Here is a 16,383-nt window from a genome sequence, read left to right as displayed (position 1 = left end):
ACTCAGTATTGAAACAGCTTGCTCATGCTGCAACAGCTACCCAGAGACAGTTCACTTATTTTGGCATTGTTGATATGCAAAAAAATATCAGTGCCTTAAATAATATTGATGGAAAGTATTGATTTGTCTAAACATGTATTATTTGGTCTTTTGTAAAATCACAGAGCTAAAATTCACAAATAAAAATCTTATACTTTCATTGGCCAAGTTTTATATTCACAAGTATAAATTCTCAATGATGAGATTGATGTGAAATGTTCATTGTAGAGAAACATACTAGCTCAGATTTTTTTTTACAGTGGTGGCGATATGACCCAGTGATCACTATCTCTACAACTCAAATATAGCTATGTTGTTTACAATCAGAAATGACCAGAGAGCCTACATGTGTCTTCTGAGTTTTTATATGAAATGATACTGGTTAAATAGTGGTGAATATCAAAAGTAAGATTTCTTTGGCATCTATTTTGCTGTATGACGCCCTGCATGTACCTCTCCTGCATGAATAGATTTTAAAAAGTTAGTTTTAGGCCAAAACTATCATGAAATAATGTCTCAGACACAAGGCAGTGTATTCACAACCATGTCATGTAATAACTTTACGTGATATAGCTTTTAAAGGCATTAAACATTCAGACATCTGGTTCCTATGAGTTTGTTTAATAAATGAAGTAAACAAATTCTGTAGAAAAAGTTTTATGGCTTTAGAATATAGTATCTTTAATAATTCTTGCTGTACAGTATTTAGTAACTGACAAAAATCACCCACATACACATACAAAAGTAGTTATATTTTTTAAATGACTTAAATAGCAGAGGTTTTCTTAATATCAGATTAAATACAAAAATAATTATAACAATAAAAAAATCTCATGCAGTCAATTATTCTTGAAAATCCCCAAAAATACAAGAGTACTTAAGTTATACTTGAGTTAATACTTTTGGTGAATGAATCACTCTGATGTCATTGAGAGAAGTTCCTCTGTCTTGATTGTGCCCTGCTTATACATCTGGATTTTATTCTTGAGCCTCCTCTTCGCTGGATTCTCAACAGTGCTCTGACACGACTGGCTTTCATCACCTACAACAGAAGGAAAGGTGGTAAAGATCATGAGCAGGGTTTTCAAAGCAAAAAAAAGTTTATCCAATATTCAGGTCTTTTAATGATGTTTGAGTGTTTTTTTTTTTTGGTGAAATGCATGCTTGAAAAATAAGACACAGGGCAAAAATGATCTTAACATGATGTAAAATAACATATTACAGTAATGTGATTCAATGTTACTGTAATTAAACCTACACTATATGATTTTGTTAAAACTGAATCAGGAGAGAACACTAAAATATATTGCGTGTCCACTTTTGTGAGTCACCCTCTGAAGTCTGAAATAATAATTTAAGTCAGAGGCGTCTAAAGTTTTCCAGATCATGTCATAGATCTTTATGTATTACCTCACATGCCAAGCCTCACAAAGAAGGACCAGCTCGATGTTTAGGTCTCAAATGTATGATGACAATAGTAGACATGCCTTGGAAGACACGTATTTTGGCAAGTTTTGACTGAGTTCTATTTGAATACTCTTTCAACACACGTGCAATCATCATATTTGCTGGCTTGGGAAAAGGGTCCAAAGCACAACCCACGTTACAAAATATTCTTCTGGAGTCTGCGTGCAATTACAAATTTCCCCCAGATAGGTCTCCAAATCCCCAAATATTACATAGTGCAGCTTTAAGCAGTGAAATGCAGTTTATATTTGTGTAATCACATTAATTACTAACTTAGAAAGAATTGAATTACTTACTGTATGTCTCAAAGACAACAATATTCTTTACAAGCAATGCATTTCAATCATAAATTATTTCTATAGTAATTATCTGTGACTGTCATTGTGTGTAATCTGTGTGCAAGAGTTATTGAAAAATGACCTATTTCTTTCTAAATAAATGACTGAAAATGACTATTGGATTTTTTCAATTGCTACACATTTGTGTGTATTTTAAAAAGTAATATATAAGTAAATTAATGAACAATGCTGTTACTTTTTCTTAGGAGATAATATGTAAAGTAACGTGAAATTGTAATTATCCCATGACTGATTATTAGTGAGAATTTTACTGTAGTCAACATATTTCTTTAGCATAAGACTGTTATTTATCTATTATCTTATCTAGCATTTTGTTTGTACTGTCTATAAATGAGTCTTAAGGCCTAACTCAGAGTACCTTGACACCAGACTCAGCTACAACACAATACCATATGATTCCTAATATTTATGAATTCTGTTTTTTGTCAGGTTTTATATAAAATAAAGTGAAACAGTACAAGTGTAACCATACCACTTTTACCTCATAGCATTAGCAATAATTATCACTGGAGTTTATAAGTTTAGAAGCACACATTACATGATCAGAAAACTCAAAATGTGAAAATACTGCAATATTCCTTTAAGTTACTTGTGTGTGAGTACATCCTTTAACTTGTTTTCACATGCCTGTAGGGAGATGTGATTGGGTGTGGCTGAAGCCATTTGCGCAGCAGTCCTCACAGCTCTGTGTTTCAGCTCCAGCTGCACAGCTGCACTCCACTGGACAGCTCCCATACAGATCCAACTCAAGCTCGTAGTCTCTTTGGTTATCCATCAGAGCAGCCCTGGAGGGGCTCACATTCTGCTCCACAGTGCTCAGGAAAGTGACCTCTGACTGGCTGCACTCACAAGGCCCTGACTCTAGTGGCAGTTGAGGCTTCACCAGTGGGCTGCACATTTCATCATTCTCAACAGGCAGGCTAGAACCTGGTCTCTGGACGCAGAGAGGTAGCAGAGGAGGGGCCGTGTCATCTAGCGTCCGCGGCTGGTCTTCAGGGGGGAAGGGCAGAGGGAGAAGTTGGCTCAGCTTCTGTAACACCTAGAAGTGGCATATATGTCACAGCTGTCATTTCCATTTTTTTTTTCATTTTAACTCTTTTATATCTTTTGAAAACACCAACTGTCCTTTACATTTTGAGAATATATGTACTGAATGGAGCAACAGAATTGTTATAAAATTACTTGTTATACTAATGTACATTACATTTAACAATGCTACAATTTCAGAGATACATATGTTTGTTATGATAGTGACAACATATATCCATAAAGCAGTTACTCACTTCTTAATTAGTATATTTTATTTGATATATATCAGTCTAAAAGGAACAGTAAAAAAATGAGAATGCAGGATATGGGCCCTTTAAAATGTGGTAAATGGTAAGGATATTGTATGTGCCTGGCAATACTCCATTCAATCCAGTACAACTTCATTGAACTTTTACATTACATTACATTTAAATAATGTCAACTAATGTCAAGCATAAACACTATTGTGCAAACGTCGGCAACTACACTTTTGTTCATTTATTTTCTCTTAAAAAAAGCCAATAAGTACAAATTATTCATTTTTCTGTGTCAAAAATATATTTTTAACAGAATATTACACAAAGTTTACAATTATATTTATGATATAAAGATTATCAATATTTAATTTGTCCACACTTTGTACACCTACTGCCACTTTATCTCATCTTTCCTTTCAATTCTACTCATTTGATTAGACATTAGAGATTAAAAAAAACTTGCAAAGGAGAATGTCAAAGGAAAATAAGCAAAAAAAAACAGGAGTTTCCAAATCTAGAGTTCCAAAAATGATTAAAAGATTATATATATATATATATATATATATATATATATATATATATATGTATATATATATATATATATATATATACACACACACACACACACACACACACACACACACACACACACACACACACACATATATATATATATATATATATATATATACATAATCTTTTAATCATTTTTGGAACTCTAGATTTGGAAGCTCGTGTCTTTTTGCTTATTTTCATATATATATATATATATAATTATATATAAATGTGGACTTACAATAGAACATTATATGCACATGATTTTACTTTATAATACCTGCTACAAAGGTAGGGTAAAATCTGTCTTTTGTAGAATTACCCCATCATGTGTCTGCAGTACTCACAGTGTCCATACTGGGTCTGGCTCGGGCTCGGCTACTCGTACACTCTAGGCCCAGACGTAGCAGACAGAGCGCTGTTGCAATGGGCCACTGTCCTGCTCTGGAATCCATAAAGCACAGACAGGCATCCACACAGCCTTTCTCTTCTGCTTCTAAACTTAGCTTGTCCCTCTTTGAGTATATGAAAAAATTGAACTTTGTGACTTATTACAGAGATATTAAGGGACAAGTGTAAACCTCTGGATTTACACACAGTGTTCTTACAGCTGGGTCCTTACCAATAAAGTGTGCTTTGGTGTCTCTTGTATCACTTTCTGGCCTGTGCATATCTCCAGGATGACCTACAAGAAGAGTTGAGCAGAATACTTAGAAAAAGCAGGAATGGCTCAATACTGAATGCACTGTCAAATCAAGTAAAGTCTAGTCAAGTCAGCTTTATTGTCAACACTACAATATTTACAGCACATATAGTGTGTTCTGAAATCGCGTTACTCTCAGACCCCCATGGTGTAACAATAACATTAAATAGACGGTAAACAGGAAAAGTGTGAATTTACATAGACACTAAAAAAAAACACTAAACAATAATTGTAAAAATAAACATTAATTGTAGAGAAAAAGAATAAAAAATATAAGATAAATATAGGAGATCCTAAAATTAACACAAAAGTGACATAAGACACATACAGATTAAGGTCTGTGTGTATAAATAGTGCAAACATAAACAGTAGTCCTAAATGTATTCAGTAATATATTCTATTACAATGTATGAAAAAGCAAGATATTCAGAATTGAATATATGTTGATAAAGCCACATTTGAAAAAAATGCTCAGTTTTCGTTTAAATTATTAATTTTTTTATTTGCTCTCATCACATTTCAGTTAACTGCTACAATATTTTCCTGAGCAGGACTATCACCTCTTTCATGAACACCCAGGAGAAGTGGGACACTTTTTTTTGGGAGGTTTTGGAGGGTGGTTACAAGCCAACTAAATGTAAATATGTTAAAACTGTTTTAAATGTCAACACATTTCTGTCTTCTTTTATTTGTGTAGTCTCTAATCATCCCCATGTTGATGAATCATTAAAGGAATTTGGCTTCTGCGGCAAATCATATTTCTATCCCAGTAAAACAGGAAGCCACAAACGATTGCTCAAGAGTTTCCGAACACTAAAGTTAACTTCTCAGACTAAATTTACTTCAATTAAAAGCAAGGTTTCTTTCACATTTTCAGAGTGAGATTGAGCTCTGAAATAACTATGAAGATGTTTTTTCATTACCTTTTTTTACCCATTTTTACCAAGTAATTATGGAGCTGAGTAGCTACTAAACAATCACTGTTGGAGTTTTTCCTTTTTGTTCTTGTTCACCTCAGTAACACTGAGATAAATAACTGGCTCTTTGCATTGATTTATCAGTCTACTCAGGTTTTAACAGTAATTTTTAGTGTTTGCAACAAAACCATTTTTTGAGTTTCTCTTTACAGACCATCTAACCATCATGTCTGATATACGCATCGTGCTGATTGTGACTTGCTAATAAACAAGCACTGATGTCATTCCTTTTAGAGATTTTATTTTTTATTAAATTGCTATATATCTCTAAAAATTAAAGCAATCAATTGATTAGCTTACCTCGCCTGGCAAGACTATGTTTTGTGACAGGTTGTATCCATACTGATGGTGCAGCTTTTGTTAACTATGATGGAAGCCCATGGCAAGTGGGAGCACATTGTAACAAGCGTTAGCTCAGTTTCGTACAAAATGTCCTTTGAAAATAACATACAGTCATATACAGAGGTTTGAACACCCTGTTAAATTATGTTTTCTTGATTTTCTAAATGAAAATAAGCTAATACGTAATCTACATGGAACAATGTAGAACACACTTGAATTTTCTGTTAATTTAAGTGCACAACTGCTATTTATTTGTTGAGTTCAACATACTGGAAAACAATAAGGCATACAGTATAAAATGTGCCATAACCTTTGCACATTGCCACGTTACCTATCTTTTGTTTTCAAATGTTTTGTCTTCAAATGTTAAATACAGCAAATCAACACTACTTGTGCATTAGATGAGTAGAAATGTGTTCTCTGTAGAGACTACATGAACTTATTTTCACCTTCACCTTCATCAAAAAAATATGTCATTTGACCAGGGGCGCCCAACTCTTGCATTTGACTGTGCTCTTAATTATGCACTGTTTCCCATCAGGTTAAAATGCATTTTTGCCACTGTTCTGTAAAGCTTGTCCAACCTTGCAGTAGTTGGCAGAGCACAGAGAGGTCAGTTGTGTAGCAACGCTGGACTTTAGTCCTTATATGAACAAGGGGGTTGTGGACTCACCATGCCAAGGCTGTAAATGTCTAATTTGACAGACAGCTTGCCATCACGTATATACTCCTCTGGTAAGTAGCCCAGGTTGCTGCGACAGGTTGTCTCCATACTGATGGTACAGCTTTGGTTAACAGAGTGAGGTCTCAGACGGGCCATTCCAAAGTCAGACAGCTTGGGCTGTAAATGCTCATCCAGCAGAATGTTTGAACTGTCAGTAGAACAAAGCGGTCTGAAAAGTCACAAGCTCCACAAGACTGAAACTGGAATTCCACTTATCTTTCAGAATTTCTCAATAATTAAAAAGGTACTAAGCAAACAAAGTCATTCACAGTGGTTTGATGTGAAATGATGTGTTGCAGAGAAACATACTAAGCCAGAATTCTACACAGTGGTGGTCTTAGGAACCAGATGTCTGAAGAGTTGATGCATTTAAAACCTTCCTCACAGAGGTTATTACATGAAATGGTAAACAGTAAAACATTTTTTATGGTAGTTTTGACAGGATTTTGGACTAAAATTAATTTTTCTATTATAGTCATACTGTTATGAGGTTAAATAGTACCTACAGGAAACAAATATTTTCAGATTTACCACTATTTTACCACCAACACTGCATAAAAAAAACTCAGAAGACACACTGGTCATTCTAGAGAGTAAATAAAATGGCTATATTTGTTGTAGATATCACAGCCTGTGGTTCCCATCACCACACCTGTAAAAAAATCTGAGTCACTTTGTTTTTACACAACAAACCATTTCACTTCAAACCACTCAGACTTACTTTGTTTATATCCAAACAACTGGATTATGCAGAAAATTTGAAAAATTGACAGCATTACATTTTAATATGAGACTCGTTGTAGTACAATATCTTGTTTGTTAGTCAGTTATGATAATATTGATCTTTGCAATACTGATATCACAGATGGTTACAACATGCAAATGAGCACACCAATCACAAAACTGTTCACTACATGCAGTGAGCAACCTAAGCAACTGCAATTGTTGCTTGTTGAGCCTCCTGTGGGTTTTCAAACCATTCACATGATCCAGCAAATGTAAATAATGTTGGGTTCCTGACTTTGTTTGTAATATTTCACTATGTGTAGCAATGGGTTTATGATATGATCTTTTGTCCATATTGTACAGCTCTGGGTCACTGTAACATAGCACTATGGTTGCTCTTTAGCTGAGATAAGCTGACAGTGCGGAAATATCAGTTCGCCCTTACCTTTTGATGTTGCCACAGATAACCATACATGGCTGTGCGGTGTGCAGATAGTGCACCGCCTTTGCTGTTCCTTTGATGATATCAAGCCTCTCCTTCCATGACAGAGGTGTTTCAGTATTCTGTGTGAAAGCAAATGTACATGCTTATCCTGATACAACTCAGCTCACAAAGCCCTGCCATATTCATTCTGCTGAGCTAGACAAAAGCACGTTCCACTGCCACACTGTTAGACAGTTTGATAAGTGAATGGTTCACCTCGCTGTGCAGTCTACTAAAGAGTGATCCATTAGGCAGGAATGGAGAGACCAAGCAGTAATGCTCCCCCTCTGAGAAGCTGCCCCAAAGCTCCAAGATGTTGGGATGCTGACAGCTGAAAAAAAAGAGAATCCAACAAAAATTTAGAAACTTCTTTCAATTATTTGATTGTTGATGTTGTCATAAAGGTGCCTGTGTTATTACAATAGTGTTTAGAAGTTTGGAATCACCTGTCATATTAGTAATTCCTGTTATTTCATTATATTTTAACATCTAGATTGTAGATTCAAATGCTATGAGCTAATTACTAGTGTCACGATTGGCCCCTCCCAGTCCTCCATGTGCTTTTGTTTTGTTTTGGTCTTGTCTCTGTGAGTCCTTGTTTTGTTTCTTCCTGGTCCTGCCCCCTTGTTTCCAGACCCTGCCTCTGATTGTTACCACATGTGTTAACCACCCTGTTGTATTTAAGCCCTGTGTTTTCCCCTGTTATGCTGCTGGTCTTTGCTTGGTCTTTGTATTGTATTGTCTAGCGTCATTCTTATGGCCTCCATTGTGTTTTTCCTGTGTTCATTTTTGTCATGTCTGTCCCTCATCCTCTCCATGTAGGCTCGCTGACCCTGGACTGTCTAGGCCCTGATATTGGATTTGCCCCTAATAAATCTCGCTTCTCTCAACACATGCGTCCACCTCATCATCGCTCCCCCACGTTACAACTAGGTGTTTTAAGATGTTCAGCTTTTGGGGAATAATACAAAAGTTAATAGCTAAAAACAAACTGCAATCACCTCTCTACAGTTATTTCTTGATAAGTTATCTAACTGACATTTTTCAACAATGAAACATTCTGGATATTAATTCGAAATTCATTCTCAGCATTATTGTGGTTTCTTGGTCATTAAAGATTATCTACAGTAGGCATACACCAAAAGTTCAGCCACTCAAAAATTTCAACCAAAGGCGCACTTTATTTATTCTGGCCAAAAGAGAAAAAAGGCCAAAAATTTGGGCAAAAAAGGGAAAATATTAAAGATGTCTACAATGTCTAAATTTAACAGTGAAATGAGAAACAGTGCTTGTTTGTTTTCTTTGCTCTCCTGAGATGAGAGACCTCAGAAAACAGACTCAGTCGAACAGTTTGAGCTGCAGCAGATAAACAGAAAAACACTCAAACGCAGACCACTTCAGCTTCGTTCTATTAGGTCTTAAGCTTACAAACTTTTTAGCAACAGGGATAAAAAAAAAACACAGAGTAATTTAGCATTGTTTGGTAACAAACTTTTCCTCTGGTTCATGTGCGCTTGTTGAATCTAAAGCGATTTGCGTGCTAGTGCCCCCTGCTGGAAAACTTCAGGTTGCAAGGCTGGACTTCCAAGTCCATGTCTAAGGCTTTACATATTAAAAAAATCAAGGTGGTTTCTGTTATTATACAGTAGACATGCTCTGAAATACAGCTTGGGTGTAACGGGGAGCGAGGAGGCGGACGCATGTGCTGAGATAAGCGAGATTTATTAGGGGCAAATCCAGGGTCGTGGTCAAAACAGTCCAGGTTCATATAGCCAACACGGACAGATCGGGGGACAGACATGACAAAAACCAAAATCAACACATCAAACAGAGACCGAAACATCAAACAAAGACCGGCAAACACAAGGGGCAAACACAATGCTTAAGTATACAGGGAAAACGAGGGACAGGTGAAAATCAGGGGCGGAGTTACAAAACGAGGGGCAGGACTACAGATACCAAAACAAACGCACATGGACTAAACCAAAACACGAACACATGGACAGGACTGGGAGGGGCCAATCGTGACATTGGGCAGTCTTTGGGAAACTATGAAGTGCTAATTTTCATAATATTACAACTTATAAAATTTAATATTACTTAGCAACCTGTGTAAAATTAAATTAGTCCTGTAGTGCTCTTAGTTCTCTGTCCCAACGTGTCTATTGTCATCACTGAAGTACTGTCAGCATTATTTCATTAACTCAAAAGCATAAAATAAAATGGCAAACTATATGTAAAACGTTTCGGTAGAGTCAATAATTTTCATTTCAGTGCTTCACTATTTAAAACAGCTCTATTCATCACTCCAGATACATCTAGCATAACTTCTTTTTCACAGCATCCAACTAATTAATCTGTGTTTTCAGTAAGTTTCAGACTCGGAGCATCATAAGAGAATTATTTCATACATTTATCTGCTTTTTATATTTTAGTTAAATAATCATAAACGTTTCAATTGTGATTCCAAACTTTTGAATGCTATTGAATGCAAAAACAGGGTCACTCGGTGACAAACATCCACTTCTTTTATAATATATGTGTAAATATGTAACAAACCACCTGTTTATGAACTTACAGTCGAAGAACTTCAATCTCTGTTTTGAACTTCTCCCACAAAGCCTTCCAGTATCCTCTGTTCTCCTGTGTTCAGAATGATTGTGAGCTTGTGAGGGTTGATTGCACATATATACATATATATATATATATATATATAGAAACATAACAACCAGTCTTGATCAAATAACCTAATATGTATTTTAAGATGTCCAAACACACACACACACACACACACACACACACACACATTTTCTAAGACGATTCTCCCTCAGGTTTGCAGGGGATGTCCAAAAACAAAAGAGTTATTACTGAGAAGTGTTGGACAAGCATATAAAGTCAAAGGTGTCCATCACTGCCACATTAGAAAGAGATATTACATCAACACAATTTTGTCTTTCAACTTACATAATTTTGGTAATAATTGTATTGATGCAATATAATTTACTCATGAGGAGCTGAGGTACACTTTTTAATCAAATAAATTCAAATGATTAATATTGCTGTAAGCTATGAATCAGTTGCGTCAGTACTTTCTGGTTTTGCATTGAGAGACTGCTGTTCTAGAGAGGCACCTAAGATCATTTGTGGAAAACTCTTAGACACAGATTTGTCCAACATGATGTCAGAACTGTGGTTGCTAAGCCACACAGCACCTGCTTAAAAACTTTGACAGCAAAGCTTTCATTTCCTCGTCTTCCACGGTAAATTTCTGAAAACGTGCTCTGCCCAATTTTCAAATCCTGGTGGAAGTTCTTAGTTCCTTCTACGACTTCTGCGTAAGTGATCAGGGGTCTTTGGTTTCTGGCTGTGATTGAATGGGAAAAGAAACATTGCTTTAACAAAAAAGATCCAGTGTATAAATATCTAGATGTTGTCAGAAATAGGTTTCTGTAAACCCTCAAATTATATTGTAAAGAGAATAGCTTACAGAAAAGAAAAACATATTAGCCTTTTCCTCAAACATAGATAGTCAAGTAAATCTATACAATGGAACTATGAGGCTAATAAGGCAGAAAAAATTTTGAGTTGCATAAGCCTCCATTGGCCTCATAGCTCCACAAACTTAAAAAAGCAAACCTCAGACACCAAACATATCTTGGTCGATCAACTATGTTTGAGGTCAGGATGAAACCTGTGTCAATCAGATTTTTCTGTGAAGCATTTGTTTAAAACCAATAAGTGCTATAATCATTTCATTTCATTGTGATTCCAGAGGGTCTTAATAAGTTCAATGTAAGTGCGATACCTTGACCAAACACGCAATCAGGGTGAGGGCCTGAAGGTGAACTGGGCTCTTCACTGTAGGACTGAGAACACTATAACCCAGGACAAACTCATGTGAGATCACATGCCATTTTTTGGCAAATATGATTTACAACAATAAAACACTTCAATGACAAACTATGCTATAGGTTTTTGGAATTATCCATCCAACCATCATCTTCCGCTTCGGGGTAGCATCCTAAGCAATAAGGCCCAGACCTCCCTTTCCCCAGCCACTTCCACTAGCTCCCTGCGGGGGATTCCGAGGCGCTCCCAGGCCAGCTGGGCGATATAGTCACACCAGCGTGTCCTGGGTCTTCCCCGGGGTCTCCTCCCGGGTGGACTTGCCTGTGACACCTCCCAAGGGAGGCGTCCAGGAGGCATCCTAACAAGATGCCTGAACCACCTCAACTGGCTCCTCTCGTCGTGGAGAAGCAGCGGCTCTACTCCGAGTCCCTCCCGGATGACCGAACTTCTCACCCTATCTCTAAGGGAGAGTCCAGACACCCTACGGAGGAAACTCATTTCGGCCGCTTGTATTCGCGATCTCGTTCTTTCGGTCATTACCCAAAGCCCATGACCATAGGTGAGGGTGGGAACGTAGATCGACCAGTAAATCCAGAGCCTTGCCTTATGGCTCAGCTCTTTCTTTACCACAACAGACCGGTAAAGAGCCCGCATCACTGCTGACCCAGCACCAATCCGCCTGTCAATCTCCCGCTCCCTTGTACCATCACTCGTGAACAAGACCCCGAGATACTTGAACTCCTCCACTTAAGGCAAGAGCTCATCCCCGACCCAGAGAGGGCTCTCCACCCTTTCCCGCCCGTTTTTGGAATTATAGTATATTATAATTGTTGTTTAATCACATACCTTAGAAAATATAGGGGTTGAAGAGACATTTGGTGTATCTAGAAGAGAACCACAAAGACAGATCAATAAGCTGAAAACAAGCCACTACACATCAGCAAAATATTTCTGTGTTGTAACATTTTGGTTGGTATGGTCACTTAAAATATATTGACAGAATGTAAAGCACATTAACTTGCTATTTGGGCTTAATGAACTCAAACATTTAAGGCAGCACTGGTACTTTTAGGCCTGACATATCTATTACATCACCTGATCAAATATTTGACCTGACTGCAATCATTTAAACTGATTTCCCACAGCTGTTAGCTTTCATAGTCATATGGTTATGTCACAACAGAATGTAAAGTGGACGTGTTTTCATCAGTCAGATTGAGGCAAATACACAAAAGTAAAGAAGGCATAAAATGCACTTATTGAGACAGAAGAAAAGACTGCTATGAAGCAAGACAGCTGACCTGCCAATTTGGCCACTTTGGGTTTGTACTTTAATAGTTGCATACAAAAATAAAAATCGCTACTATTCATATGGCAATTAAATGTGAGCTAAAATTTCATGACTGTTACAGGTAAAGCTACTTACTTTTCACTTAGTCTTTTTATAGTGTGTGCCATTAAACTGGATTTGTTGCTATTATGACTTGATAATGAAGTGCAGATGTTTAGTTTACTTTTAAGTAATGGTTGTAAGCCAATTACCCGATTTCCTGAAATGATCTATAGGAAACCAAATGTCTTTGACCAAAGTTAGCATAACACTGGGCCTCATTCTTATGAAGAAATTTCTTCTTAAAACCCACTTCTGCAGTTTTCATGAAGATTCTGACATCGACCAGTGTTTAGGCACTACACACACTCAAAAACACGAAGGTGTGAAGAAATGTGGTTTAAGAACATGTCATGAATCTGATGGGGACTTTTTCTTAGGACTTTTCTCAAGAACAAATTTAAGATAACACTTAGGAGAATATTGATGAACAAGGCCCATACCTGCTATGCATATATACTTATTAGCAAATTCCTAATGAACTTCACCAAGGACAAGATAAGCACTTGATCTTTTTACATGTTGCCTTAATTACACTCATCTAACTAGGTTTTCCAGTGCGATGAAGATGAGGGACAGAAACGCCTCATTTGTCCTCAATAGTATGCTCTCTGAGCAAAAGCTTATACTGTGGATTAGAAATGAAATACTGATCTGGAGACAATGCTGACATTTAAATTCTGTAGTAGAGAAAAGAGGAACAGGGTGTGCAGACATAGAACTAAAGGGAAGTGAAACACAAACAAGAAAAAATAAAACTGTCGACGTAAGAGTGAGGGCCCAGCACAGGCTTGAGAGATTCATGTTGTGTGAAAATGCAGAAGCCCAAAAAAAAAAAAACGCAGGTGCATGATCTTCATTTAGAGATGTGGTGCACGTTCATGACAATGTAAAGCCAAAGACACTGCATGAGATTAGAAGATATACAATGACGAGAGGACTTCCTCCTCAAAATAGGCTCACTTTCTCTCTACCTGTCATTTTCATGTATATAGTATTACTCTCAGTACCACATATAAAGCTTAAGCCTGGTAGAGCCTGTATGTGTCCCAGCGCTCTCATAACTCAATAACTTACATATTAGTGCCATGGTACTCACTGAATAATTCATAGCAAGCAGAGAATTAAAAAATGACTTGAATTTAGCATTTAATTAAAATTCTGCATCTTTTTTTTATTTATCTTTTCAATTTGTTCTGTCTGCCTTACAGGATTTCCATCAAATACTCATAACTTCTTCTATTAAAAGGGAGCTCCACCAATATTTTCTAAATGACTGCATTATTTAGAGGTTGAGATATAAACAAAGTCATCCAAAGTGGTTTGATGTGACATGGTTCATTTGTACAGAAACTTGCTGACTCGGATTTCTTTATAATGCTGGTGACAGGAACCGTTTACTATCCAAAATCACCAGTGAACCTACATGATTCTTTTGAGTTTTTCTATGTAATGTTCATAATGGGAAAATAGTGGTAAATCTGAAAAATAATGTTTTCTTCAAGAACTATTTTGCCTTAGAACACCCTGTATGTATCCTTCCACCATGAATGGATTAAAAGGCATTGAGTAGAATATGTTTTGGGCCAACATTATATCACAAACCTACTGTAAAACAATGTCAGGCTGAGTATTTGTAGATGTTTCATGGTATCAATTTTAGTGAGGGAGCTTTTTAGAGGCGCCTGGTTCCTTTTACCACCACTGTGAACAAGAACGAAGCATTTTACACCAAACTGTTCTGAATGACTGTTGACATGTTAATAATTAAATTACGCAAAACTGAGAAATCGTTTGAATTCCCCTTTATGCTTTAACACCTGTCTGTAAAGCACTCTGAGCTGTCAACCGCTTTATACATAAAGATCAGTATCGCGATTACAATTAAATAACAAGCCTATGGGGACCAGGCGGCGATGACGTCAGTACAGACCGTACATTGACTGAGGTGGGAAGCAGCCTCACTTACCCTGTGCCTGAAAAATGTTCAGCGCTCGATAGTGGCCCATATCCTCCAGAACCCGAACTAAATCTCCGACAGTTTTATTCTGCTGTGCCCAGGACCAGACCAGTTCGCGGGTCGGGCTTCTGCCAGCGGCTGCGTGCAGCTCCGTGTGCCTCACATCCAACCAATTGGGCAGGACGCGCGCGGCTGTGGAGAGGTTCAGCATAAACAGCAGAGAACGAGCCTCAGACAGAACGACAGGAGGTGGCTTTGTAGTTTTTGAGGAAGCTCGTCAAGTGAGTGGCTTTCTTACCCAAACCTCTCCATCCAAGGCTGTCAGAGCAGCTGTCCATCACTTTACAGAACGACTCCATTAACAGCGGCGGGACGTCGAATAGATACGTGGACGGGTCTAGCTTGCCAGACATAGTGCAGTACGGTGAGTGCTCGGCTCGGGGAGCGGCGGCGTTACTTCACGGTGTTGTCGGAGATGTTGCTCTAAGTTGGAAATGCCCACGCCCCGCCCACTTCCTACGAGCCACACTGAGCGACGCGCATGCGCTATTTTTCTCGAAAGCGTGAGAAACACATGTAAAGCCAGAATCTGCTTATTAAGACCTTTCGTCTCGCTTTAGACCCGTTGGTGACACACACCGTATGTCTGCAGTATGTCTTTGTAGACACCTATTAATAGGGAGTTTGCCCCCTCTTTGCTGCACTAATCTATTAGGTTTTACAATAGATGCTGGGCCACTGCTGTGAGGATTTTACTGCATTCAGCCACACAAGCATTAGTGAGGTCAGGTACTGATGTTGGATGACTATTAAAGGTACGGAGCCCTGCTTGTGACATCCCATATAAATCAAAATAATGCATGGCCGTGCTGTATTACCACGTGTGAACGAGATCCTAATGCGTGGGAATGAGATAATTAAGTTTGCAAGGCTAAGTAGCCAAGGCTTAATTATTTCATTGCCATGCCTTACTAAGTTGTGGCCAAGCATTAGGATCTTGTTCCCCTGCCTTACCAAGTTATGGCCACAACTTAATTATCTCATTCCCATGCCTTGCTTGTTTTTTGTTTATACAGGATATCACCAGCAGGGCTCTGGACAAGCACCACTCCAACTCATCCCTTTTTTATGCATCAACACGTTATAAAAACAAAGGAAGTGAAGCAGCTATGTCAAAGGAATAACACATACCAGGGCTTTAAAAAAGACTTTGAGAACAATCTCACTGTACATATTCAGCTATTTTAACGGTAATTTGTTACAAGAGAAATGCAAAGCAACCAAATAATAATGAAATTGTATGTGAAAATGTGTATGAAGAGGCAAAGATTGGTTGTTTATCACACCATTTTCATTTTTGGATAATAAATTTGGACATAAACAGTGTTAATAATGAGATTAATGCTAACATCACTAGAATCATAAAAAAAACACGTAATCTCTTGGTACGGAAATGCAGGTAGGTCAGAGTAAAAGGTGAACAGCCAGTCTCAGGTTGAAAGGTTCTTAAAAATAAATGTAT

General features: G+C 37.5%; 1 protein-coding gene across 1 annotated transcript; it reads right to left on the bottom strand.

The window, feature by feature from the left end:
* Positions 1-694: 694 nt before the first annotated feature.
* irak3 (interleukin-1 receptor-associated kinase 3) lies at positions 695-15,355 on the bottom strand. The gene is made up of 13 exons (XM_017695833.2): positions 15,160-15,355; positions 14,871-15,053; positions 12,358-12,395; positions 11,468-11,537; positions 10,875-11,026; positions 10,241-10,305; positions 7,879-7,993; positions 7,624-7,742; positions 6,402-6,600; positions 4,329-4,391; positions 4,054-4,221; positions 2,493-2,904; positions 695-1,081 (listed from the first exon to the last, which is right to left on the bottom strand). The coding sequence occupies exons 1-13, from the start codon at positions 15,272-15,274 to the stop codon at positions 954-956; spliced, it is 1,827 nt and encodes a 608-aa protein (XP_017551322.1). The 5' UTR covers positions 15,275-15,355; the 3' UTR covers positions 695-953.
* Between the last annotated feature and the right edge of the window lie 1,028 nt (positions 15,356-16,383).

The sequence above is a fragment of the Pygocentrus nattereri genome, chromosome 1, assembly GCF_015220715.1.
Source record: "Pygocentrus nattereri isolate fPygNat1 chromosome 1, fPygNat1.pri, whole genome shotgun sequence".
Lineage (NCBI taxonomy): Eukaryota > Metazoa > Chordata > Actinopteri > Characiformes > Serrasalmidae > Pygocentrus > Pygocentrus nattereri.
Note: the sequence above shows the minus strand (reverse complement) of the source record. Positions and strands in the feature narration are given on the sequence as shown.

What these genes read in the sequence shown, in the direction of transcription:
- irak3 (XM_017695833.2), bottom strand. Translation starts at nt 15,274, where the DNA reads ATGTCTGGCAAGCTAGACCCGTCCACGTATCTATTCGACGTCCCGCCG. An exon ending in CTGTCAAAGTTTTTAAGCAG is followed by an intron (nt 10,306 to 10,874) that starts GTGCTGTGTGGC and finishes TTCTGAACACAG; the next exon opens with GAGAACAGAGGATACTGGAA. An exon ending in ACATTTACAGCCTTGGCATG is followed by an intron (nt 4,392 to 6,401) that starts GTGAGTCCACAA and finishes CTCTTCTTGTAG; the next exon opens with GTCATCCTGGAGATATGCAC.